General features: G+C 39.0%; 1 protein-coding gene across 2 annotated transcripts in view; it reads left to right on the top strand.

The window, feature by feature from the left end:
* Positions 1–26,669, top strand: part of RFTN2 (raftlin family member 2) — a 32,015-nt gene extending 5,346 nt beyond the window's left edge. For both annotated transcript variants that reach the window (XM_050339335.1, XM_050339336.1), the window contains exons 4-10: positions 1,417–1,528; positions 3,461–3,773; positions 6,739–6,939; positions 9,933–10,054; positions 11,115–11,218; positions 17,668–17,746; positions 22,445–26,669. In XM_050339335.1, coding sequence (XP_050195292.1) covers positions 1,417–1,528; positions 3,461–3,773; positions 6,739–6,939; positions 9,933–10,054; positions 11,115–11,218; positions 17,668–17,746; positions 22,445–22,714 — 1,201 coding nt within the window. In that variant the 3' untranslated portion in view covers positions 22,715–26,669. The remainder of the gene's footprint in view (positions 1–1,416; positions 1,529–3,460; positions 3,774–6,738; positions 6,940–9,932; positions 10,055–11,114; positions 11,219–17,667; positions 17,747–22,444) is intronic.
* Positions 26,670–27,362: the final 693 nt, after the last annotated feature.

Below are 27,362 nucleotides of genomic sequence, written 5' to 3'. Positions count from 1 at the left end.
TGGTCTTCTTTATTACTTCCCTTTTCACTGCCTTAAAATCACCATGTAATCACAAAGAACAAAAATGTTACCATTAGATTATTTGAATGTACAGAATAAAAGCTTTTGTTCTTATTTTGAAAAACTAGAAAAGCAAGGTTTTACTGCATTAAAAGTTGTTGTGCTTCCCTGTCATTTCTGAGTCCTCATGTGAAGGGTTCTTTCATTTATTTGGAGGACTGGAAGGGTGTAAATTGGAAGGTGCCCCATGCCACCCCAGTAATGCTTCTGTAAAACATGTTCTTTTGAGGTAACTTCTCAAACCCCTTGCTTAAACAAGCATTGTCCAGCCAGGGTATTTGCTGCTCCTGCCACTTAACCTTTGTAAGTTCATCTGCAAACAAGGTGGACAAAAGCTTAGGTAGGAAAGCAGAATGTTTGCTCTAGATTGAGGCTTCGAAGAGCTGACACTACCAGCAGCAGCTCCCACGACTTACCTTATCCATCCTGGGTGTGGCATCCTTACCAAATTGTGGTTTGAACCTTTAGGCCTTTGAGTAGGTGAGTGGTGACACCTTGTAACCTCCATGTGAGACTCTTTGCTGTAGCTTCACAGTTTGCTATGCAGGTGCCATGTGTACTTCTGTTGGTTTTGCTATAGGCAAATGCACCTTCTCTGACTACTGTCTGGAAAAGAACTTTTTATATTTCAGCCTGTCTCACTGATGTTTTCCTAATTCAAATGGTTATGTGAAGGAAGCATCAAATAAAATCATATTATTGATGTACACTAAATATTACTGCCTGGGTAATAATCCAACTGACTTTAGATAAAACATGATGAGTATTATTCTATAACTTGAAATGGAAGTTAGAGCTTGTTACCTCCTTAAATCTGAGAGATTCAGACACTGTAGCTCTCAGTAATTGTTTGTGCATTGTATTTTTAGTATTTGTCTGCACTGTTTCTTACAACAACTGCAACTCTGCTTTAGTTACTAAAAACTCAGCAGCAGCATGTTGAGTGTAAAAGGACCATTTCTATTCATAGTATTTTCTACTAAACCAAACCTATTTTGTGCTTACTAAACTTATAGTTTAAATTTGTATTTTTTGTATTATCAGAGACTTTTGCATTTGTTACAATAGCAGAGCTGTTTATCAGTAAAGCTCAATTTCCAAAAGATGGCTATGAGTGACCTTCAGAGGAAATTCCTGTTAAATATTAATATTCTTACCATGGCACTGTAACACATAATACCTGTCACTTTGCATAAGAAACAGAACAAGACACCAAAACCCACTGAGTTCTAAAAAGTATGAAGAAGCATTGTCAGGGTTTCATAACTGTTTCAAAAGAAAAGAATTCTATATGCAAGCACTTGCCCAAGTTAGCAGCAAACTCCTGACAAAGACTGCTTTCTTTCTGTGTTCTAGCCAGAAGCATGCAGCACCCAGAGGACAAAGGCACCCCAGGCTGCTGATTGAAGAATGTCCTTTAATGTATGAAACACTGACAAATGAGGTAGTGAAAGAACTGTTAGAAAAGGTAATGGAGGCTTTTTCCAACTTCCCTTCATATTTTTGTTGCTATCATACATGAAAGTTATATGTAGTGGTTGATGTGTTTTCAGTTTTGCATTTATTTCAGAGAAACTACAAAGCTTTTCTCCAAGTGAAAAGAGTTCTTTTTCTTCACTAGTTAATGTTTCTAACATAGGGCTTGGTGTTGATTGCTGTAAAGCTTTGGGAGACTGGCTGGTTACAGCACTAAAAGCAGAATCAAGCCCAAACTCGATCCCTCTTTGTAAAATGCTTGTGTGATGTCTGAAATTTCATGTTGTTCTGAGTAAAGTATCTAAAAACGGTTTTTTCATTCTATAACAGAACTCTTAACATGTGCAGTAACTGTATTAAGTATTTATTTGGCACAGCTTTTGAAAACATTGCATAGTTAAAGTAAACTGAAGTTCCACTGGAATGCAAGTTCTAGTTCTGGTTCTTTTTGTGTTTAACTTCCTCTGCAAAACTGAAGACTTGCTGAAACAGGAAACTATTGTTATTACAAGAGTTAGTGATATCTTTTACAGGAGTTGCCAAGGAAAGAAGTGGAGGAAAAAGCATATTGAAGATCTTTAATCATCTTTGAAATTATCAAAGTTGCTTAAATTTTCTAGATGGCTTGTTTTGACTTTGGCAGGCATTTCAGTTTTAGTGTGATTCCATTACACACACTTCTATGCCTATTGCCAGGCTGGTGGTGTAGTGTACCAAAGATTAAAAGGAAAAACACACTTGAAATGAGCAGTGATGCAGTCTTGGAAGCATATTTGGTACAGAAGTAGTATAGTGAGAATAATTTGATTTTAAAGTGTTCAGTGTTTTAAAAACACAGAGCCATTAATCCAGGAAAAAATTACTACTATTTTTTAAGGATCAATAAGACTTTATGGCATTTCAGGGAAAAAATTATCATATCACCTATTCTTCTCTGTGTTGCCTGTTAAATTTAAAATGATTTTGATTGTGAAGCAGCAGCACAATCCAATCAGTGATTGTATCATTGCTGTACATACACAGTGGTAGTGGGCAGTAACACTTGAGTCTGTTGTGGTACTGAAAAGGGATTGTTGTACCATCAGCTGTTGGATGGTTGTTCACTCTGGTGATTAACAGTTTACATGAGTTAAATGGATCAAGATGGTTCCCTCTCTGCCTTCACTTGATAATCCACTACTTCTCAAGTGATTTCTTCTTTCTGGATTGGGGCTTTTGGATTAACTGGGAAAACTTTCTGTCACAGGGAGCTTGTAGCTTAAGATGGCAGTGGGATCATCTTCCTAAATGGCAGCACTCCTTATCCCAGGACAAACAACAACCCCAACAGACACATCTCACAGGTGGCACACATGTTAGTTGTAGATTGAGACTTCAGTGCAGAGAAAAAGACACACCACTGGCTGAAGGAGTTAAGAGGATTATTTGCTTCTGGCTCCCTCCTTTCTCTGCTCCTTCACTATTCTCAGTAATAATGAAGTTGAGTAGCCTCCAAGGGAACTGGGGGGTGATGAATCACGGCACATGACAAAGAGATATTTCTGTAGTATTGGAGGTCAGTATTTTTAGTATGACTGTATCACATGTTTAAAGAAACAATGCTATTTATTGCTCCATTATACTGCTTATCTCTGTGACACAGTAAATAAAATACTTTGGGTTTGTTCTAAGTGAAGGATTTTGTATGCCCTCAAGTCAGTACCAGTATTGGCCACCTTTCTTGGCCTGACTCCAGACAGATGCTGGAAAACTTCCACTTACTTTGAAGCACAGGCAGTGCCAAAGACAAGCCACCCTTCTATAATACCCTTTTATGTCTTCCTGTCCTCAGCAGTTCAGTTAAACAGAAGATGCATATCGAAGTTTTAAGAAGTTCCATGCAATTCTAAAATGACTCTGCAGCTAAATTTCTGTTGTATTATAGGTTAACGAAGCTGCTAAAAGAGGAAAGAAGTTTGTGGGATTTGTAACACAACATTTTCCTCAGCCCAAAGCCTGCAATGGAACAAGCGCAGATGGAAGTGCAGAGCTGGAAGCAACACTGGGCAGAAGAAACAGGGAACACAGGAGAGAAAACTTTGATGAAAACTACAAAAACTGGAATGAGGGGACACTGAGTGGTCATTCCTCTGAGAGTGGGATAGAGGAGGAAATGCAAGGAGAAAGCAGACTATTGGAGGATTCAGACTTCCAGTTTGGAAAAGAAGTCAGCCCTTCTAAACCACGGAAAGGAGATGGTAATTAATGTTGCTTGTTTATTGCAGAAATAAGGTATTCTATTGAGCTGTTAAAGTGTTGGAAAAAAACAGAACGTGTGCTGTTCTACCAAATACTGGCTTTGGATGATGCCTCTATATATGCATATGTAAATGCATCTGTATTTCTAAAAAAGTAGCCAGTTAAAAAAGCAAAAGAAATACTTACCTTCTGCTTTATGCATGTGAGCTGTGGTAATGTATTAAAATGATACTTCAGTTTTCATACAGAACATTAAAAATGTACTATCAAAATTCTAGATTGTAATTTGAAGAAAAAGGCAAACCCACAAACAACTGCCCCCCAGAATCGCCTGCAGTGTAATTCTGACTTGAAATGTGATGCAAGCAGGTAGCTTGTTTGCTTGGTATGTGTGTAACAAATATGTGGCAGTAAAAATCTTCTCTCTTAGAAGGATGCAATCGTTATAAAACCTTTTCCTAAATGCATGGTTTTTTCACTTAATATTAAACCATAAACATTTCCAAGAATATGTTGTGATCCCAGTTGTGCCTGTTTCAAAGCTGCCAACAGAGAGAGCCCCTTGCAGCCAGAGCTGTGGTTTTACATGCTTCTAGCCAGCTCACATCATGTGCAGCAGACAAATCCGTTCATAATGGATTCTTTCTGGTTAACGTGCCTTCAAGAAGCACCCTGAAAAGGGATCACCTAAATTAATGCATTGACCATGAAATCAAAGGCGATAATTGCTACAAAATGAATTTACTAGAGAAAAGTGAGCATTAGAAGTACAGGAAGAGAAAGTAGAATTGAAAAGTGTTGGTGCAGAGGTAGGCAACTTAGTTGGAGAAGAGTCTGAGATGCTCAGTGTGGTTCTGTGTGAGAGATTGCCTGACACATTAACTTTTGATACTGAAGGGTAGAGTCCTACAGGCTGCTAAGAGGAGAAAGTGGACAGGAAGAAGTGTAATCTGAAGCATGAGAACTAACACAAGACAGTATTGTGTGGAAAGCAGGCAGCATGAAAACTTTCATGTCAGGCTGCATTTTGACATAATAGGTTCTTCCCTGATGGACCAGACATGTTTTAATTGCTCTCAAAAGCAACCTTTTCATTTTGCTGTTAAAAGTAAAGCAGCCTCCCCAGTTTGTAATCTGTCAGAATAATGATTCTATGCTCTGAGATGATCCATGTCCTTCTTAGTCTTAGCACTTCAGTAAAAGCAGTTCTACAAGTGAACCTTTATAGCAATAATCTTGTAAAGCTTAACTCTTTCCTTACAGCTTGAAACAGTGGGTTTGGTATCTGTGGCAGAATACAAGTCCCACAAGGGAAAAGCAGAAAACTGGTTCTGTTCAGGAATAGTGTTTGTGCAGATGGGTGTGAGTAGGTGGATTAGCAACCAGTGCATCCCCTACATGCAGTGCTCCCAGGAAACTTTTTTGAAAAGCTTTAGAGGGGATATGCCAGGCTTCTCTCTCTCCCAGTCAAACAGCAAAGTCACTGGAGCTCATGAGGCAGAACTTCTGGAAACTTAACCTTTCTCGGTATATGTTGTATGTAATCATTTTAAACAAATACTAATGTGAATTTTGAAAGGGAAGTCTTACAAGTGTGTATGTATGTACTGCTGTGTCAGTATGCCAGTTCCATTGAGCTCTGCTCAAAAGAGGCAAACTGTGTCCAAGATTTCAGGGTCATAATGTGAATTTTTATTATTACATTACTTAATTTATTTTATCCAATTTTGACTAATATATTGCTTGCAGAGGCAAACTTCTGGTAGACATGAGCAACTGAATAAATTGTATTGGGAAACAATTTTCTTTTTTTGGAAGAATAAGTGACCTCACTTCAGTATGTGGGAAAGGAAATTAAGGGTTGTCAGGACGAATGCATTTATACTAATATAACCACCTGTGGAGAGGATAAAATGGTATAGAAAGGAGAGTCATTCTTCCTGAAAGTTCAGAATCTTGTTCTGAATTCACCTTGTTCCAGGCACCTGATGTCACTTGCAGTGGGTGTGGTAACACTGCTCAGAACAGAGGGTTTCTTCCAGGGTATTGATTCAGATCACTTGCACTGCAAAGCCTACAATGGAAATCTCCTCTGTTTCTGGAGCCCAGAGAGCCCAGCTTCTAATGTGGGGTCATCTAAGCCAAGTTCCTTTGTTTTGACAGTGTGAATATTTCTGTGTTTAGAGGTTGGTGTTTATTGATTTAGGCCACTCAGCAATATTAGACCATCTGAGAACATTTTTGGCCAACTGCTTTGTGTTATTTCTCCACAGCAGTGAAACACAGGTGTATTTGTGGAACAGGTTTATATAGCTAGGACTTGATAACTTGTACCAGTGATTTCCTGAAATGCTGTGGATCTGTAAATTTTAATCTTTGAATGTTGGTTTGAATGCTTTAGTGACAGCAGTGTATTAATAACCTACACATCAAATGAATTTGAGGAGATGAAGGTTTTGTTTGCTTAACTTGCATGTTCACCAGGAACTACTGAGAAACTGCAGTAGGCAACTAATACCAGTACTTAAATAACTTCAGAAGATAATGAGTAAAAATCAATACTGTAGAAGACATTCCTTAGGTTTACAAAGATAGAAAATTGTCATTGGTTATTGTAATTTCAAATATTTGTAGCCAGAAGTTTCATGAGTGGCAGAAAGGAAGCCTGTTTCCACTGAGATCTTCTTGGCTCTTGTATATTTTCTTTACGCAAAACCCAACTACCTGAGGGGTCCAGTGGCAGCCCAAGTGTAGGAAGTTCACATTTTCCTTGTATCCCAAAGCATACTTGCCCTCACACCTTGTTCTGAGTGTGTTTAAGTCTTCAGCAGAGTACAGACACATCAGGAAGCAGTTATTAAAGCTTAGAATTAGAAAATGGCACTGAAATAAGAGATTAGTAATATTATTCATTTTGGAACACTGTCTTTGAGAGTTTAATTTTTCTTCCTTCTCTTTTGTCAGACAAGCTGTATACAGTCTTCAATGTTTTTGATGAGGATTCCACCTGCTGGACCTATCATGAAGGTGTTTTGTCTATGAAAGTAACAAGGAAGGGGCCAGTTGTGAGTACTCTGGAAGCAGACTGGCTAGAATTAACTACATTTTATTATAAACAAGGATTGTCCTTAGTTGATTCTTTTGTACACTGGGAAACTTCTAAAGGTGAGTACAGTCCCAAGATATAATGAAGCTTTTACTTGTTTATGTAGAACTACATATCTTGGAAAAAAAAAAAATAAGTTCATGTTTTGTTTCTTGGTATGGAGGTCAATATGTAAATGTGTTCAGATAGTATATTGTAACTTTGTAGAGTCTGATACCTAAAAAGGGAATAATTTGTTTTCTGCCATTAGAGATTTAGGTATTTGAAATTTGTTTTGTTTTATCAAATTGAGGATTTCCAAAGCAGGAAACCAGAGCAGTGATAAAACAAAATAAACTATAGTTTGGTTTTGTTTTTTTGGAAAGAAAAGTTAAGACAGGAGGGAGATCATTGGGTGGACATTTCTGTGATGTTCCTGTTCTGCTGCTCCGTGGATACTGTGCTGCACTCCAAATATTTCTAAGGAGACAGAAGAGCACCTTGAGTTCTCATTAACCTTACTGTACCATTAAACCCAAGTCAGACTTTCCATGTTGCTGGCTTTCTTCAGCTCTCTGCTGGGCTTAAAAATTCTTTCCAAACCACCAAACTGCATTAAAATTTGCTGGTTTTGTCAGACGTGGACACTCATAGGGAGCAGAGAAACCCATTTCTGTCCTTCCACTCAACTGTAGGCGGATCCTCCAGGACTTGTTCACACAGCTGGGGCAGAGGTCTGCCCTGGTCCCTCCTGCTTCCTGTGCTCTTCTGCAGCAATCTGCCAGCTCAATTGACAATCATACTGATGTAATAGAGCAATTCAAATGATAGACCACAGGATTTCCAGAGCTACTTCATTTGTCCAGTTTCAGTGTGAAACCCATTTTTATTCTGGAGAGGTCCTACCAGCTCTTTGAGAGTTCCAAACCTTCACCCTCCTGATTAACAGACACAAGCCTGATGTCAGCAGTGCCACTGCTGGCCCAGGCCCCTGCACACCGTGCTGAGCCCAAAATCCTGCCTTTGGGCAGAGCTGTGGGTCAGTGCTGTACCACTGGTGACCACTCACTGACCAGAGTATCTAGAACTGTAAAAGTGTTGCTGGTAAAATACATAATTAAGAGATTCCATTTCGATTTTAACTGATTTTATTGGAAAGCCAGAAATTAAGTTTACAAAAAATAGTAGGAAGCCACTGTTGTGCAATTGCTTGGAAAAAACCAGGAGAAAATAGTAGTACCCTGGTGTTAAGGGTACAGATCAAGGGAAACTGACCTGATTAATAAATTCTGAAACTATTAACTGCTATCAAACAACATTTATTAAAATAAACCTAGACTTTATACTTCTCCAAGGTGATACTTTGGTTGAATATGTACATGTCTTGCTTGTACTAAGTTGGAAGTTGTCAGTGTTCCTGTATAATTAATTATGGCAGTTCAGTGTAAGCAGGCAAAATAAAGGGCTGCAGTGGAGCAAAGTCCTGTAAAACATGGGTTAAAAAGGTTTCAGTGCCCTTGAACAGTTTTTGCAGTGCTCAAGCTGATTATCTAGAACATTAGATAATTAATTATTAAAGTTGCTTTCTTAAGTCACTTTGTCTGCCTCTTACATAGATTATATCAGGAAGGCAGAATTACTAGGACTTGGAGTAGTTGTTGTATTTACTGCATCTTACGCTTCTTTCTGTTAATTCGGATTTAAAATATGCATTTACCATCTCCTTTGCAAGGTAGAGCTTAAATGAAAAAAAGTAAAACATAATCTTTAAAAGCTAAATGATGTGAGTTCTTCAAAACCAAAACCCTGACAACAAGGGCAACTCTTCAATTTGCAGTGCTCTCTGTAATTTGGAGTGTGAATCGCTGCATTTCTGTAGCTCTGCAATAAAGTAAACTTAGTGGCTGTCAGAGGCACATAAGCTCATTGACATAGATTTACCTCAGATGGAATTTGGCAGCTAGTCCCTCTCAAACTGCATATTTTGTGCACATAAAGAGTCTAATGATGCAGTTTGTAATAGTCATCTTTTTTGCTCTGAAACTATTACTTATATTTATTAAAGTCTGTGGAAGAAGAAAATTTCCTTGGGGGGAGGAGAGGTGAGAATTTGGACTCCTAGTTTTCAATACAGTTTTTTTTAGAGCTGGAAAAGAACCCTCTGGAGATCTGTTACAGTTCACTGAGGGCTGGTTTTGGCAGCTGTTGACATTAATCTTTGCAGCTGTTGTCCAGCGAGTTTTGCAGTCTTCCCATTCCTCACATAGAGAAGATCTGTCTGCTCCTCTCTGTATGAAGAACTACCCCATCTTTAATAGCAGGGCAGTAACGTATCTCATCTGATATGGGAGGGGATTTAAATCCAGTATTTTGAGGGTTGTATAATTTTAACGTATAAGTTCAGTTTAATTTTAAGTTAGTCAACTGTTAAGGTGTGTTTCCACAAAAGGCTTCCTGAGGGCTCTTGGGAGAAGCAAAACCAGAAAATGGACCAATATTTGATGCCCAGCTTTAGTTTGGGCCAACCGGATGCTCTGGGGCTTTGACGTGTGAGTCAGGGAGCTGGGCTCGGAAACTTCCTTCCCATCAGGAATCTTCCTACAATTACTTGTGTTTCAGGCTCTTCCTGTGGCCATTTATGTTTTCAAGCAGCAGTGCTTTGGCTTTGCACTTCGTGGTTCACTTCTCTCCGTTCCCTCTCACCACAGCAGAAGCCACAGTTGTTGTCAGGCAGATGATACTGAGGTCGAGTAAAGAGCGTTTGTGCCCATCCTCTGCAGGAAATGTGTTGAATACAGGAAACTGGAATTCTGATGGGAGCATGGAAGGGGTTAATGCTTCTGAGAAAATTAAATTGTTCAGAGTTCAATTTGTATAGAAAAAAAGGCATTTGAATATTAAACTGACTTGCATACTCCAAGTTGTAATTAGATGCAGAAATAACCACAAATTTAAGTTTGCTAAGTCCTGTAATTTTATTTTAGAGGACTGTTCAGTGAGAGGGGGGAGACATCCCTAATATACTTCTTGGTAGTATATCAACCTAGAACTTTGTTTCTGTTTATGTTCACAGGGGACTATTTGCCCAAATCTTTAGAAGGATTATTTATCTATGAAGAAGAAGGTGCTGGGGTTCCAGGTTCCAGCAGGAAAGGAAATGATGCAATAGTTGTTGAACAATGGACAGTCATTGAGGTAAATTGGTGATTATTTAGCAATGCTATTTCCTACTTTTATTTTTCTTGTTTTTAGCTTAGGGTGCTTGTCCCAGTATTAGATAAATGTTCAGGATGGTTTCCTGAAACCACCTGCATGGGCTAAACTCAAGCCTTGAATCATAAAAATGAAGTCAGGTCTGTGGCTGTTGGTAAATGTACGTAAAAGAAATACGCTGGAGGGGTTCTGGCCTGCCATTTACAAATGATCATACCAGCAAATACAACCACCAAAGAGAACGTTTTGGGTTTTTTGTGTGTGCTTCAGACCAATTTTAGATAGAATTCCGGCAAGTGCAGGTCACACTGATAGTGTGAATACTTCAGTATTTTTAAATAAGAAAGGGAAGAAGATAGCTAGAACTAGAAACAGGAGAAAAATGATAATTATTTGAGTATGGGTTTCAGATGTATATTTTTTTTAAATGTTACTGCTAAATATGAAAGGCTTGGGTTTTCCTGATAACTGTAGTAGGCTACAGCAATAAAATAACTTTTAAAATATGTTAATGTTATAGGATTGTTTTATCAATGACATCTGAAATTAGGCATTGTTGGAGCATATTAAGGGCTTACTTTTGAAATATCTAATGATAAGTATGTTTACCAATGGAAAAGAATCATTATAAAGCTTGTATGTTAAAAACCAAACAAACAAACAAAAACCCTCACCAAAATCTTAATTTTAGTACTGGGTGATATGCTTCTTCTTGATATGTAAAGTAAAAACAAATACATAATGGACACCTAGTATGGTGTTGAAAGTTTTGGCACTAATTTAGCCAGGTGACAAGCTGGACAAATGAGATGTGCTTCTGAATCAGGGCTCATACCTAATGTTAAAAAATTGTTATCCTCAGTTTTTTTAGTTGTGACCTTTCAGATTGTTTTCAGTTTGAAATAGAGAGTCTCCACCAAACAATGGATTATCATCTCAAAGGATTGTCCCCCTAAAAGTGAGAGAAGAGTTGTAGTTGTGTAGAAATGCAAATAAAATCTGTACAGAGTCTCTTTACTACTTTTTATAATTATTAATGTAGGGGTGTGAAATTAAAACAGATTACGGACCTTTATTGCACACGCTGGCTGAGTTTGGATGGCTCCTGACCTGTGTCCTGCCCACACCCATCGTACGACATGACAGGTACCCACACCATAGACTGCAGCATATTTGTTGTGCATGTCTCAGAATTACTGAGTAATTACTGGCATCCTTAAATGTAAAAGGAGGGAAAATGCTGATGTTAAATGCATATAAAACATAAGATGTAAGTAGCGTTATGGTTGAGTCTTTACTGTGATGTTTTAGGTCTACTGGTTCCAGTGAGCTCTAATTCTGAACTTCAAATGCATTGTAAAAATCTAAACATTAAAAGATTTTATTTAGACAACTTTTTCCCGCATACCCCAGTCCCCAGCAATGGGGTAGCTCATGCACTTCAAGTTTAAACAAATGTTGAAATGTTTCACTAATTTTAGAACCTTGGTGAATGACTACTTGAGGTGATGGAAGAAGTCATGTCACAAGACAGTCATGCAGTATTTATTGCACATTAGGGGGGGCAATGTGGTAATTCAGCAAGTTATTGGGTTGTTTCTCTTCTTTTGATATAGGCATTATGGTTCACTTCAAATATTGTACCAAACTACTGGATTTCAGTTTTCTGGTTGTTGTACTTATTTAGATGATTGAGGTGACTCTGTCTACTCTTTAAGAAGAGCTAAATAGCCCACCTGGATCCCTCATAAAGTTCTAGACTTCTTTTTTAAGCCCCCCCCAAAAAAAAAGTACTGTGCTTTTCAACACAGTATCAAGTTAAAAAAATGGCAAATGAAGCAGTGGATTAAGGATTCTTAGTGCCTTTCTTCTCTCTCATTTTTTTTAAGTTCTTCTCCCATTAGATGAAGATTGCCAAGGTTTGAAAACAAACAAATGTGCTGAGGCACAGCTTAGGGCTCACTAACAATTGTGACAAGAGTGGATGACTTGAGTAATCTTTGGATCCCAGACCTCACTGTGTTAAATCAAGAGAGCATGACAAAGATGTGAATGAAAGGTTCTTAGAAAACTCCTGCAGGAAAGTGGGAGTTTTGGTCAAGTGATTTGACAGAATTAAATCAACTCGTGCATGGAGGAGGTGGCTCTTCTGGTCAGGAAATAGGTGTTGGGGTTTTTTGGCTGTGTTGTTTGGGTTTTTTTAATAGTTGATTTTAACCAACTGGTTAAATGCAAAGACAGAAGTAGTGGTAAAACAATATGGCATGTTCTGTGGTAATTTTTGGTCTTTTTTAGTAAGGATCTATGTATGTTTTGTTTTCTCCTGGAAGAAGCAGTTTCCAGAATACAAAGCAAAATGGTTCTCCTGTAGTATCTTCAGTAATTTTGCAGTTGAAGTGTATTAGCTTTGAACATGGTGACTTGGAAGAGTATGTGAACTACTGAGCCTGGCTCTTGTAATCAGCTGAAATTTTTGGCCAAATCTTAGAGCTGGAGAATAAGTCTTCACAATCTGGATCTAATCTTTGAAGGATGTCAGTGGACAAGGGGAGGGAGATTTTAGTAGTTGTGGTGTGCTGTGAGTCACAGAATGAGGGACTTTTTAACCCACAAAGTCTTGTGTCCCACAAGCAGTGTAACTAAACCCATTCCTGCAGGGTTTGGATGAGCAGGGTCAGGAATGTCCCGAGCAGCTGCTGCTCAGCCACTCGGAATGTCAGTCTGTGCCTGCAGCAGGAAAAATGGTGCTGCTTTGGACCTCACAGATTGCAGAGCAAAGGCAGGGCCCATGCAAAAAAGCCAAGTGCTAAAAGAAAAAAAACAGGAAAAAGGGCTAACTGATTGATTAGGTTGGAGCTGTTAGTATTTGAACCAGTAAGAAAATGTACCAACCAGTGAGATAGATTTGTCAAGTAGTGTTGTATCCTAGATGTGAAACAACCAGCCTGTTCATAGCAGTGTTCATGCCAAAGGGGGTTATATCCTGGCCAAATCTGAAGCTGAATTCATTTTGTATCCACACTAGAATATTTCAGACTAATAAAATGCACTTGTTTTCTGGCCTAAATGGTTGGGTAGGAGTCTGCATGAAGTGTCTCATAGTTGTTATCCTCCTGTGGCTTGTGAGTTCATCTTGGAAGAAGTAGGATGAATCATGTTTTGTGTTCCTGTAGTATATCTCATATACAGCTATTCAATTTTCTTTAAAAAAAAAAGTGAAAAGGCCCATGAAGAAGAATTCCTAATTAGGAATTGAGAATTCATGAGTCAGAAAATTAACCTCTTCCTGTCCTAATGGGCTAAGTAGCAATGGATAACTACTATTTTTAGGCATTGATGTTGGCATTTAAAGAGGATAAGAGATTCCTGGATGGCTACTGGGTGTCTGATGTGAAAGATGCCATTACAGTGGTGGTGGTGGGTTATCCTAGGAATGCAAGTTAAATGGCTCAATAAAGAAGGATGCTTTATGCTGCTCAACAGCTGGGGTTTTTTGCCAGGCTTGGAACTCGGTCCTCAAAACCCAGCCTGAATACTAACAGACTTCAGACACACTAAAAAAATAAAATAAGCAACATTTTGGGATCATCTGACAAATTTATGTTTTCATATTTATTTTTAGAAAAGAATTTGTGCACAGGATTTAGATAAAATCTTCATTATCCTAATTTTTATTCACTGCAGTACTTTGCTCTGTTCTGCTTCCCCCTTACTTATTGCAAAACTTTCCATCACTTTAAGTCTTCCATGATCTCTTCCTAGACTTTGTGCCCCCTGCTTGTCTGCAGACCAAGAGTGTGACCAGCTGGGCTGTGACAGGATTGCCATGCACTGATGTGTTCCTTTCCAGGCTTTTGCATTGTTAGGATTTGAAACAGTTTTAAAAACACACTAGGCTGTCATGTCTGTTCCTGTGTGGTTTTGTTGTTTAAAGATTTTAATTTTTCCCAGACATAAAATAAATGAAAAATAAATAAATAATAAAAATAAATATAAAATAAAATGCCCAAAGCATTAAGCTGTGATAGCTGAATGTCACAGATCACTGTCCTGTCTTGGGCAGGGGCAGCATCTGTACACCTGGTTAGTCCTTCAACTCCTACCTCAATGGCTAAATGGTGTTGGATGCAGGAGACATTGCCTTGAAAAGCTCTTTTTGCTGTTACAAAGAGTGTAAATGTCATTCTTGAAACGTGCACAGTGGCCATTTTGTGCAGTGTTGTGTGAAAAGTAAGCACTGTGGGTCTGGGGTTGGTTTTTTGGTCAGCACACTAGAGATGGAGTGCAAGTTGCCCTCTCCTGACAGTGATTCTCTTTTTACTCTGGGGATATGAGAAAGCAGAGCATGAAAAAAAAATGCATATGATGCATCATTAGTTGTATCCATCCATGTCTTGGGTATTTAAACTGTGCCAGCAGTCAATAAAGAAACTTTTAGACCAAAAAAAAGCAGAACATAAAGAATAGCAGATCCAACTGTAATATTAGTGATGTAAAGAGCCCCCTGTATTGTATGCAAGTCTTACTTCATTGGTAAATGACTTCAAGACAAGAATTTGATAGTAATTATGCCAAGTTCACATAAATAGCAAGAATAAAATGAATACTCCTTTAGGAGTTAAATCTAGTGGTATCTAGGGGATACTCTGCAGGTAAATTGAGGGCTCGTGCAGTTTTTATTATGATATTATAGGAGTTTGTAAAATTTCATATATGTTAGGGGTTGAAAATTAGAGTTATTTCTAAGGTTTTTCAAATGTTCCATGAAATGGATCCTTTAAACTTAGTATCCCATGCTGGTGTCAGTCTCATGACTGAAAGTCTAGGTGGTGTGTGGCTCCAAAGGAGTGCAAAGCTTTATTTTGAGGAATGCAAAAAAAAAACCCCAAAACTGGACAGATGAAACAAATTTCTTACTCCTTTTGTGCATTTGTAGAAAACTTTAACCTCTGTTTGAACTGCTTTGTAAACGTGTTCATAAAAAAAATGGATCTGTAAAAATCAGAGACACTGGAGTACTACTGAGCTTCCAGCTTGATGTTTGCTTTTGGGGACTGAAATACAGACATGTAAGAGGACAAATTTCTTTGCCCATCCAGCGTGAGCAGACAAGCAAATTGCTGAAGTTTCAACAAAAGAGTCTCTGTTGCTCTTCATCGCTCTTGAGAGAGGAAAAAGCTCCACAGCCTGACTCTGCAGTGACCTTTATTTCCCTCCACTGATTACTGCAGTCCCTGAAAACAGGCAAGGCGGACTGTGAGCAGTGCAGTGCACAAACACTGACTTGGGTTATTAATTTATCGTGGCTCACTACTTCATCAGTGTTTTCAAAATGCCCTGACTTACGAGGCAAAGAGGGACTGTGGAAAAGTGAGGGAAGCCACGGAGCTTCCCTTGCTCTAAGCGCTTTTTCTCATTTAAATTCTGCGGAAATCCCGCTGTCACTGAGTTCTTTGTGAATTGAGCTCATAGCAGCTTTGTCGTGTGTGGCATCTTAATAAGGGCAGACTTAGAAAACTGTTAATTTACTTATTGTCTACTCACCATCGTGTCCTTTTTCTGTTCCAGGGGAATTTGTACAAGCTGTAGCTTAATGTTTGGGGTTTTTTTTCTGGTCTCTGAAGGAATGCAGACACTGTTACAAAATAAGCCGTAGGCTCTTACCCATGCCAGGGACTGTGCTCAGGCTTCTCACTTAGAAAAGAGATTTCCCAGTTGATATTATCAAAGCAGACATAACTGAGGCAGGGAGGAATACCTAGCCAAGTAGAATAAGGTTGCAGGGTTGTGGATTCACTTGTAATGACATAAAAATCTTAACACGTTTTCTTTTACTGAGTGCAAATAGTGAGGTAGAGACTCCTGGAGCAGGAAACCTTGGTAGTTTAAGGAAATGAATGAATTTGTTCTCCTGCATTCTTGTTTTCCCCACTAGCTGGAGTTTAAGTGTCTATCCTCATCCAAGGAAGACATGCAAAGGTATGCCATGACCTGAGTTCAGCTGGACTGAAAGGAAGATTGGGAGGGGCCAAACAGTCACAAACCCATCATCACCAGCTATTGATCTGAGCATCTGTGTACTGAGTAGCAATCTATGCTGGGAACTCTTCCTGAGCTCACAGGAATGGTTTTAATCCCTGATTTTTCTAAGAGCAACTCTCTAATGTTAAATAAATTGTCAGTCCTAGCCCTGTCATGAAACATGCATCAGCTACCTGAACTCGGTATGTGATTGTTAACCTTGTGACATACTGAAGTAAGAACTTGCATTGTTTTAGTAGTTCTTTCTGTAATGTTATATATAATAATACTGATTTGATTGATAGAAATGGTAGAATCATAAATATTTCAGATGAACTCACTACATTTCTTTGGTGTTTCTCTTTTGCTACTTGTCTTTAGTGCACTCTTAAATCTGAAGTTACTCTTTTACTAAAGTATTACAATGTTTTTGCTTTACATGCATAAAATTCTTACTGAATACTGCCCAGAAGCAGGAGTTGGGGAGAGAAGAGCTTCTAAAATGCAGTATCTGATACTTAGAAGAGCACTGGAATTTTTTAAACTCTTACTCTGGAGTCCTGGTCTTGAAATTCTTGCACTTGTTCATTGACAGAGTTGAGCTTTGTAGTACCTATGCTATCAATGTGGTGACCTGTATTTCTGATGGAAAGGTTATGAAAATACATATTCTGCAAGGTTTAATGTGTCTATCACTATTAAGAGTGTAATTCTTCTGAAACATCATATCAGCAATATCTGATTAGGTCTTGAGGAAAAACTTCACCTCGTCATGTTTATTGTTCTACAAGTATTTCCTTTTTTGGGAAAAAAAAAAGTACCTGTGCTGTTTTTACATGTGTACCATAACAGTATTAAAATCTGTAAAAGTTCCAGGACTGAAGTTGCTCTTTTCTTTTTCCTTTATTTATCTTAATAAAGTATTCTCTAGTCGTTTATCTTGTTGTAGATGTAGAGCTTTTTTAAACTGAGCCAGGTCCTTTCATCCATAGGTGGGGAGGCAGCAAGCTTAAACCTCAGTGCCAGTTAGGTGTCATGTTACAACCAGAAAACAACTTTTATTTAGCAGTAAAGAATGGTAATTCCCAAGTTTCTTGCCACAAAGTATTGCTGTGTTTGTTGAAGCTGTGGATCTACTGAGATTGGGCCTGGTTGTTGTGGCATTGCTGGGTAGTAATATGTTGCTGTATTTGACAGTGAAGATTAGGCTCAAAGAAAGACTCAGGGAGCTTTGCTTCAGACATAAAGGTGCAGACTTAGATTAAAAGTAGCTAACTCTGGTACTTAAACTTTTGAGAGTGTACATGTTAAATAACTCCAGTCATAGTAATGCATGCTATTGGTGTGTCCATATTTTTATGTGCATCACCTTGACCCAGCTCTATGCTTCTATTTTTTTTAATATGTTTACTGGACTGTTCAGGAAATAATAAACTGGTTAATACTTCATATTCTGTTCTGTTCTTACTCATGGACTTACATACACACACCTTGAAGCTGACTTTAAAAGGTATGAATGTGTTAGGGACAGCTATTGCCAATAAAACATTGAAACTATTTTCTTTAATTTTTAGTGAAGGAAATCTTGCTACAAAGCAAGTAATTTTTCTTCAGAGACCTGTGATGTGGAGTTCTGCTGTCCAGACACCAGAGGTGAGTAACACATTTATGGTATTAATATAAAAAAACTAGTACTTCACATAATGGTAAGATACAGAAAGAAACTAGACTTCTCAGTAGGGGAGAAACATGGCAGAACAGGGCTTCACTAGTTACCACTTCAAGTTTGTGGAGGGCTTTTGCAGAACTCAAGTTGTTTTCTCAGCCATTGTCTCTTGAGTTAAACCATGAAGAAAAGCATAAAGACTTATTTTGTGCTAAGAGTCTCAGGTGGATGAAGTTGCTATGTTGGAAGTATTTTCTTTGGAGTCTTTAGGAAGTCATAAATGTTCTGATTGAAATCCTGTATCTGTTGCACACAAGAAAAGTATTTTGACCTCCAAAATGTCAACTTTCACACTTTGAAAAGAAACAAGTGTCAAGCTATACGAGGGATACTGTAATCTGCAGGTTAAAGGGGTGAAGGCTGTTGTTGCATGAAAATGTGAGACAGGATTTAAAACTCTGCAGCTGAACCTCCTCACCTCCTTGTCCCTTCTGAGGGAAGCTCCCATAACAGAGGTTGTATCAAGTGCTTTCTGAGGGTTCAGTAACTCCATCACCACACTCTGCTCGGTCGGTGTTGCAGCAGCTGCTGCAGCTGCACGGTGCTGCCGTAAATCCTGCTGTGCCAGCAAAGCAGAAATTGTTGATGGGCTCTTCTTTGCTGCATCTTTTTGACATCCCGTGGTGGTTATTTCTGGATTTCAGTAGCTGTTCCACCTTTCTCTATTCAACGTGGCTTTCCTGTGATAGTTTTAAGCAGTCTTAAGCTATGAGTATTTTCACTCCTGTCTAGCAGCAAACTTTACAGACTTTATATACTGTTAAAAGGCAGTGATACCTAGCTGCTTCTTTGTCCTATATAAATGCTTCTCTGAGTCTCTAGCTTCATTTATATTTGACAATTGTCTCTTTTACTTTCTAGTTACTTTGTAACTATCATGTGTGTTTTCCTCTGTTTAGTGTTTCTAAAATACGCTTTTCCTTTTTTTGTTCTTCTCCAAACTTTTGCTTATCTCCAGCCTAACTTCCTTCTCCCTGTGTCCCCTGGTAATTAGTACTTCCATGCCTGAAAGAACTGCTTTCAACATGCACAATTCAAGTCCTGGTTTATTTTTTTGTCTCAATTCCCGTCTAGTTCTTGAACACTGTAATTTATTTTCTCATTTACTTAACTGGAGCTTCAGCTTTTTTCTCTTCAGTGTTCTGTGTAGTCTTCCTTGCTGGTGTCTTGAAAAATTCCACTGGCAGAATTTAGAAGAGGGTATGAATGGAGAAGATTGTCCTTTAGCCACCTTCTGTGTACAAAGCATCTTCAGCTTTTAGCTTTCAGACCCTCTGCTCTCATGCCTGACTTTGTAGTCTGTACTTTCCTTCCTAATGCATTTCTGAAAGAATGTTTTGGAACCAATTTTGATACCAATATTGTAAAAATATGGAACATGAAGTCAGTGCTTAAAAAAACAAAAATAATGCTCTCCTACATTTTTAACACTATATAATAAAAACATGAACTCCTGATATGAGAATTCTTCCCTTGGTAAGACATAATGTTGTTTCTAACTATAAGAGTCTCTTAAGAGGCACCATCACTACCTGTCACAAGTTAGAATGGTTAAGACTGGGTTCTGTCAAGAGGCACAGAACAAACCAGTTCTGTAAAAACATTGTCTGAGGAACTGATGAATCTTTGAGATGTGGTTTCAATTAAAAATAGGAAGCATTATACTCACAGTTTACAATTCTGTCACCCAGTTGTGAGGTGATGAGCAGCTTTGGTTTATACAAATAAAATGGTGTGTTTTGTCGTTCCACTTTTATTTGTTGTAATAGGAAACCTTTGATTAAGCATTAAACATACTGGAAGTAAACAAAGAGTAACTGATGTGTAGCCGTTTACACCAGGATTTCTGTGTTTAAAATCTGAACAAACTTAGTATCTAAATGTGCTCTTTAAGTAACAGTGAATGTTTTACTTCTCCACCAGGAAATTTCAATATGATGAGGTCATTTTAGTGTGGGATAAATAGGTAACTGGGGCTGAAGCTGAAACGTTTAGCAGAGTAACGTTTTTCCTTCTGTTTTGCCAATTATGTTGGTCTTCCCCTAAATTTTAGTCTCTTCATTCATTTTTTTAATGAAATCTTTGAATTGGCAAAGAGCTTATTACTTTAATTTCAATCTAAATTCATGGATTTGTTAGTAATAACAAACTGATACAGACTGTCACGGTAGCTTTGCATTAAGTACCTAGATTTCAGGTGTAAAATAAGCTACTGAGATTTGAAAGCATTCCTTTCTGCTCTAGAGACTTTAGTTGTTGTTTAAATAACTTTTAAGTAAAAGTCTCCTTGACATGGACAACACAGCTGTACTATTTTATTGAACCCTGGCAAACAGTTTTGTAAAAACATGTAATTCCTGTGATTGTATCTTGTTTGGCATGACACTTTCCTTTTTATTTGTGGTGCATATCTTTTCAGTGATGTTCATATTACCTTAAAGCTGTTACTAAAAAAATTTTGTTATTCACAACTTAAGATGTTTCTGAAACACAGAAATACTGCAGATACCTATGATTTGTAATTTAAAAAAATTGCATCATAACTTTTGTTTATTCAAGCACACCCTTAGCATATTTCCAGCTCAGAGACCTTGAGAAGAATGCTGCTAACAAGGCTCTTTGATTACTGGAATAAGAAAGCAGCCTCACACAGGCCTTTTCAAACACAACTATCCCCCAATGCCCTGGTCACGTCACTTTGCAGTTCTCCCCAGTGCAGCAGGGTCTGGCCGTGGCAGCAGCTTTGCCCCACAGGTACAGCTGTTGGACTTGCATTCTGGAGAGTGGCAGCACAGCTCGTAGTGCTTTGTGTGCTCAGGGTTATATTTGTTAATTGTTGGGTTGTAGTTAGCATTGTTATTTCTGAAGGAGGTTTTGCTTCAGTAAGAATTGAGGGGAACCCTGATATTACCTGGTTTCTTCACCTGACAGGGTCTCTTTTCTGAGGATGGTATGTTTTGTGTCCTTGCAGCTCATCTCTGCCTTCTTGTATATTCCTGGGGTAGGGCATTACAGCCTGGGTTATGATTTACATAATGGTTCAAAAGCCTCTTGGGTTACAAGGGCTGTGGTGTCTCAGTAGACTCTGTTTATCACATATCACTTGCTGTTCAGAGAAAATAATTCAGAAGAGGAGATGCAAGATTGAACCATGCAGTGCTTGAGGGGTTTCTGCTTGTTTTTCTTATTTCTTCATTTATTTCCCTTAGGCGGACTTTTCCATCCTCTTGCTGTGCCATCCAGGCAAAACTTATTTCCTTTTGTTTCTCCTGAGGCAACACTGTTTCCCCTTAGCCTGATTTCCCAATGTCTCCTGTAACAGCTTCCCTACACGCATTTCCTTTAGCCTCATGGTCCATTGTTTTTGCTGTTTCAAAAGGGTTTGAGAAAAAACCCAAATGTGTAGAAGAGAGGCACAAACTTGCCTAAGCGTGGTAAAAGCACTTGTGGCCTGGTTTTGTTTTTAAAGTGCTTGTGTCCTTCATGCACTGAAATGCAGCTCTGTGCTGGGGCAGGATTCCTTTGTGGCAGGGCTGTGTCCCTGGCAAGCATCTCCTGTGCTTACCTTAGCACTGCTGCCTTCCTGACCGTGTTCCTCTCTTGTGGCTCAGGGCACTGACACTGTCTCTGGAGGTGCTACATCATCATAGACCTGAGTAACTCGGGTAGCTCTTGATGCTGCAGTGAAATAAACCTTTTATTTATTTGTGATGCCTCAGAGGACCCTTGGCATAGTCTGGTCAGTCTCTTATTTGCAGAAATCACCATCTCTTACTTTCTTTTTTGACGTGTGCAACCATCGTCATTCAACAATGTGCATCATTCAACGAGAAAGATCAGACAATCCCAGTACTAATGACTGTATTTATACCAAGTTCTTCCTGTGCAAGGACTCTGTAGATCCCATTTCGAATGGCTGTACAGAACAGCCACTGACTCCTATCTGCATAGATGCACTGTGGGAATTGAATGCAATTCACAAGGAATGTGCCGTTATCTGAGGAGGCCTTTGGAGATGTTTATGGGCAGAACTGGGAAGATGGGGAAGTTTCTCAGCTGCACCATGAGATGGATCAGTGGGGAATCTTCAGTCCTAAGAAGTGGTCAGGCCACCCTCTTTTTACAGAGTTCAGTATTGATGGAGTTTAATTCTCACCTTTATGAAACACTGCACTGATGCTGAATCTCCCAGAGAGAGCTGTGTTGAGGAATGTGATCAACATCCACTGACTAACCAGAATGGCTTGCTGAGGGGGGCAGTAGCCAGAGACTGTATGTGGTGGCTTGTGGGTCTGTGAATGAATGAGAGAAGAGTGGATGGTGGTGGAGCTCTTATGAGAGTTGAGCAGTGTTGAAGTATTTTTTTCTTAGCATTCAGTTGTGCTTTCTTGAATCTAAACTATGTATCTTTTATTTTTCCTCTCTTGAAGTTTATTTTTAGAGACCAAAAATGTATCTGTTGGAGGTTTTTTGTCTGAAGGAGTTAGTTTAAATGAAAGTGTTAAATCTGCCTTGTGTTAAAATGCAGCTCACATTAAATCCATGCATGACTCATTGCAAAGTATTTGGCTAGGGGTTTTTTTCCCCCTAAATAAGCTAACATTTCAACATCTCTTGTATTCCAGAGGAAATTCTTAAGACAAGTTACTGGGGAGGACAAAGGCAGAGTGTCTAGCAGAAGTGTTGGATTAGACACAGCTACTTCTTGCCCTCTAGAAACTGGACAACCACCTGACGAGTTTCACCTATCTCCTTCAAAACAATGTTGGATCAAGGAGGGATCCTCCCAGTATGGAGGCTTTCCAGGATTCAGTAGCAGTGATGGAGTATTAAGGGAACTGGATGATGGACAGTATGACCAGGAAGATGGAGTCACTCAGGTCACATGTATGTGATAAAGTCAGAAACTGCATAAGATGGACATGTACATAAATCACAAATGGATTTTTTTAAAAAAAAATTATACTACTTTAAATGCATTGGTATAATCCTATGGCTTCGTCCAGACTCATTTTGTATTTTTGTCAGTTTTTGTTGTTAATCCTACTGTAGTAATACTACTACAAAAGCATTTGCTTTTCTGTCTCTCTTTAATAGTATAACTGTGTGACTGGGTGTTCTTTTAACTTGTTAATGCTTTTGACAAGCAAGGAAGCAAAAGCTGCAGGAGTGACAGTTTGGATTGTGTAAGGAGAAAGGAATGAGGATGTTTAGTATTTTCCATAAACTGGAGGAACGTTTTTGGGTGTTGTTTGTTTTTTAAGGGTGTTGTAAATATTGGTGGGGAAAGATGAACTGACTGACTGTTAAGTTTTAATGTAATTTTCACTTTATTTGCCTTGCATAAGTTCTAAAGCTTAGAGAAATGTCAAGTCTTAGCCTAGAGTGTTAGTAATTTAAGCTACATTCAGACTTGATGTGGACAGAGAAACTCGGGGTGCTGTAGGCAGACACTTCCTCCTATGATAGCTTCACCTCTGCAGGTTGTATCAGAGTTCCTTGTAGGTGTAAGCCACGTGCTGTTGGAGCTTAGAACTTGAGCAATGATATAGTTGTAACTTAGTCATGAGTGGAAATTAAGAACCACTCATCCCCTGGAAGATAACTTGCAGTCTGTGAGCACATAGTTTGAGAAGCTCAGAAGCTGCACTGACATCAGCGTGCCCGGTGGAGCTGCTAACACAGGAGGAGGACATGGGCTAAACTTAATGGGCAATATTAGATCATGCAGTATATACAAACATGCTGATCTGGATATAAAAGATGCCCCAGCTGAATGTATCTCACACTGGATAAAGTGTATTCAACTGCATCAAACACCAGACATCCTCACCATAGAGAGGAGCCGCTTGTGCTAAGTGAGGGTAATGCTGGCAGGGCTGTGCTGGGAGGGGCACAAACAGGAATTATTTTTATGCTGCTGTCTGGAAACTACACTTTACAGAGGAGAAGCTGAATAAAAATGTCTCCAGGAAAAAATTGCATTTTTCATTTAGTTTTAGAAGCCAAAAACTAAAACTGCTCTTCATATTTAACCTAGTGCAAAATGATTTGGTCAGAATGAGAAGTCAGAACAGAACTGAGCAATTGCATTCACAACCATGCTCTCAATGTTTGCAGTACAGCACACACATCACCCAGGGGTTCTGATACCTCTCTGTGCATGTTGTGCTGCAAACGTGGAGAGAAATGTCATGAACAGGTTTACCTGCACCCCTCTGTCCCCCCCCAGCTGCTGTGGGAGTCTGCCTGTCCACAGTGGTAGGTGCTGGCACTAAACACAGTGGGCAAACCAATGCAGTGGCAGGAACACCAACAATTAATGCCAAATGAGTACCCCAGGAGATGACCAGGATAGTGGAAGTGTACCTGCAATCTTGGAGCTGTGCACAAATAACATGGGCAGAAGCTGCCTATTTTGATAAGCAAAAATTAACTCGTGAAGGAAAAAAGTTGCACTTGCTGCTATTTCAATTTGTTTTTGTAGAGTGTGCAGGGGGGGAAACCCACGCATAACTAGCATAGCAGGAGCTTGAAATATTATTGCTTTGGAGCTGCTTCCCAATTTGCTTGTGAAATTCTTGTAGGTAGGCTTGCTGTTTTTCATTTTGGAAGAGGAACTCTTAACAATTGTTCATAGCAGGTTTGGGTTGTTTTGTTTGGGGTTTTTTTTCCCCAAAAAATCCCCAGCCCTGGAGCTGGAGACATTCCTTCAGCTTGATTTTCCCATTGCATGCAATGGGGAGCAATGGGAGCACAGGAGTGCCTGTAAGAGGAGGCATGGTCAGAAATCCCTTCTTGCCAAGGCTTCTCTCCCAGCTTTGCCAGCATCTCGAGCTCAGAGATGTGGGGCAGGCACCTTGCATTCATTGCCTGTCGGTGTGGGGGGAGATCCCACTGCTGACAGGGAGGGTGCTGGGCTGGGTGTTCCGTGCAGAGCCTGACCCAAGTGCTGCTCTCTCTTGCTCTGCTCTGGGAACAGCAGTCGTGTCACAGTTAGCGAGGATCTCTGTGCTGCACAGGGGGGACAAATTACAGACATACATGTTACTTCTGTCTCTGGCAGACAGCCAGGTAACTCAAGCATTTGAAAAATGGAGTAACAGCTGGGCTTTTGCAACTTGGAATATGCTGCTCTCCTCATGAAAATATTTTTATGAGTTATCCAAAACTTTGGTGTGCTTGTAATTTTAACTACTGGTCATTCTCCATACAAGTCAAACCTATAAAATGAGCAAGAATTGGTCAAAAACTTCAGCAATTCTGAATATTTCAAGTCAGAGCTTTTGAAGTACATAAAGAAATTACCTTTTACTAAGCAGTATTCTTGCTTATGGTGCTTAACAGTAATGAATCCTTAATCAACACTGATCTAAAACTATTTAAGTTACAAAGTATAAAGTAGTAAATTAAATGCAGTTACTCTTTCTGGAATACGTTACTTGGATAAAAAGAATCATTTAACTTTTAACTGAGATCTTAGCTGTTGAGAGTGCAGAAAATTCAAATAAAAGAGTATCATTTTAAGAGTTTTTTCCCTTTAGCAGTAATGGGATGTACACAAAGGAAATTCTGTTTTGGTAGTAGGGTACCACATGGATGTCCACAGGTACATTCTAGAATATCATCACTTTTAGCAAGGCTTGTCTTAAAATGAAGTCATATTCCTTTCTAGTAGTCCCCAGTTTTAACTGTGCTTTAGTTCTTGCTTGTCAATCTCACAGGTGTTGACAGTGCTGCAAACCTCTGAATTTCTTTCTTGTCTTTTTAATTCAGTATAAATATGTGAAATGGTTTCCTCTGAACACACTCAGCAATTTCTTTTAAGGATCAGCTGGGGGTTTTTAATGTCATTTTTTTCACAGTTTGAAAGTTGCCCCTGCTGTAGAAACATTAATCTTGTTTTCCCAGCTCTTTGTTGTCTGTCACTTCACAGGGCTACCTTTAGGCTCTGTATGGAAGAAAATAAACAAAATACAATTCTTCATATGGGAGGGAAAAAAGCCAACCTGACAGGAGCCGAGATAGAGATGTGGAAAGTGAGTGGCACAGAGAGGGTAGCAAAGGAATGATTCCTCAGCATTCTTTTTTTGGTGCAAGAACTCAGGGCAACCATGGCAGTGGTAAGTAGACAGTTTGAAACAAACCGTGGTATCTGTTCAGCTGAGTGTAGAATTCCCTGCTCCAGGATGTTGTGTGTGAAGCTACCTGGATTTAAAAGGTGACCAAAAAACTCCTGAAAGGAAAAGCATTATTCTCTCTGAAAGCCACTGAACCAGAAGCTGTTGCAGACTGTCAAAACTGGTCTGAGTGCACAGCTCTCCTGTTCTTTAGATTACTGTGAGCATCGGGGGCTTCATCACTGGTGTCACGGAGCTGAGTGTGGCAAAACTTTTTGTATGCTGTTGTGAGTGTATATGCTCACACACTGCTCAGCTTCCATTTTACCAGAGTGCACTAACTTACTTTTTATTGTGAGAATTGCAAATTAAAGCATGGATGCGTTCTCTGACAGAAAAAGTAAGTACATTTTTAGTCAATAACAAGGCTTCAGTCAGGAGCAGCCTGTGTGTCTGAACTGTAATAAGAAAGTTCTTTATGTGTATGTGACAAGACAAATGCTCTGCAACTATCAGAACAGAGACAGAAGGCAGCCAATACTGCTCGTGAACTTCTGCAAAGGAATGTTTATACTTTCTGATGCTTAAATTGTTTGGAGAGGAAATAGTTCTCTAGTGTTTACAAACAGGAAGAAACTGTCCAATGTTAAATATTTTGTACCCTGCTCATAATTGTCAGAACAGTTTATTTACATACCTGGTTAACTGCAATAAACTGTTGCTTAACTTCTGTGTTTCTCATCTGTAAAGTACTATTTTTGTAAAGGGTAAGATCTTTTCTATAGTTCAGATAGGAGGGTTCTCACCATTAAAGCCCTTACCAAATCAGTTGGTTTATTATGTTTGTCTCACACTACTGATATTAAATGGGTTAGATCAATGTAGACCTCGCCTCAAGCTAGAATTACTTTCTTGCAGTCTTATCTGTACATCCAGACAGCTCACAAGGCAAAGCCTGAGAGACTTAGAGCCATCTATTAAAAGCTGATTAGGCTTTCCTTGTTATTAGTCTATTATGCTTTTGATGACAAAAAATGCAGGCTGCTGTCTTGGCAATTCTCAATGGATTAATTTAGAGGATCACGTAAGTTAAGATTTTCACTTTTCAAAGCCAAATTCCTGTATCAGAATTTGGACAAGTGTTATGAATTAAAGAAGTGAACATCCCTGGCTTGAGGTAAGCACAACTTGAAATGAAGAGGCAAAGTGGTTTAGAGGAACTGGTCTGTGACCTGTTCTGATCTGATGATCTGTTCTTGTTTAAGCAGATGAACTTTGACAACATGTGAGAGAATTAAAATCTTAAAAGGCAAGTAGCAAAACCACCATGGCTGACGTGTTGCAAGATCTGCTAAGCCAAAAGTCAGGAAAAACCTCAGCAATGAAGGAAAAAGTAACTTGGAAGTTAGTTTTTGCTTACACT

This window comes from Myiozetetes cayanensis, unplaced genomic scaffold, assembly GCF_022539395.1.
Source record: "Myiozetetes cayanensis isolate MyiCay16 unplaced genomic scaffold, myiCay2020 scf9, whole genome shotgun sequence".
NCBI lineage: Eukaryota > Metazoa > Chordata > Aves > Passeriformes > Tyrannidae > Myiozetetes > Myiozetetes cayanensis.
This window is presented reverse-complemented; position numbering and strand designations above follow the sequence as displayed.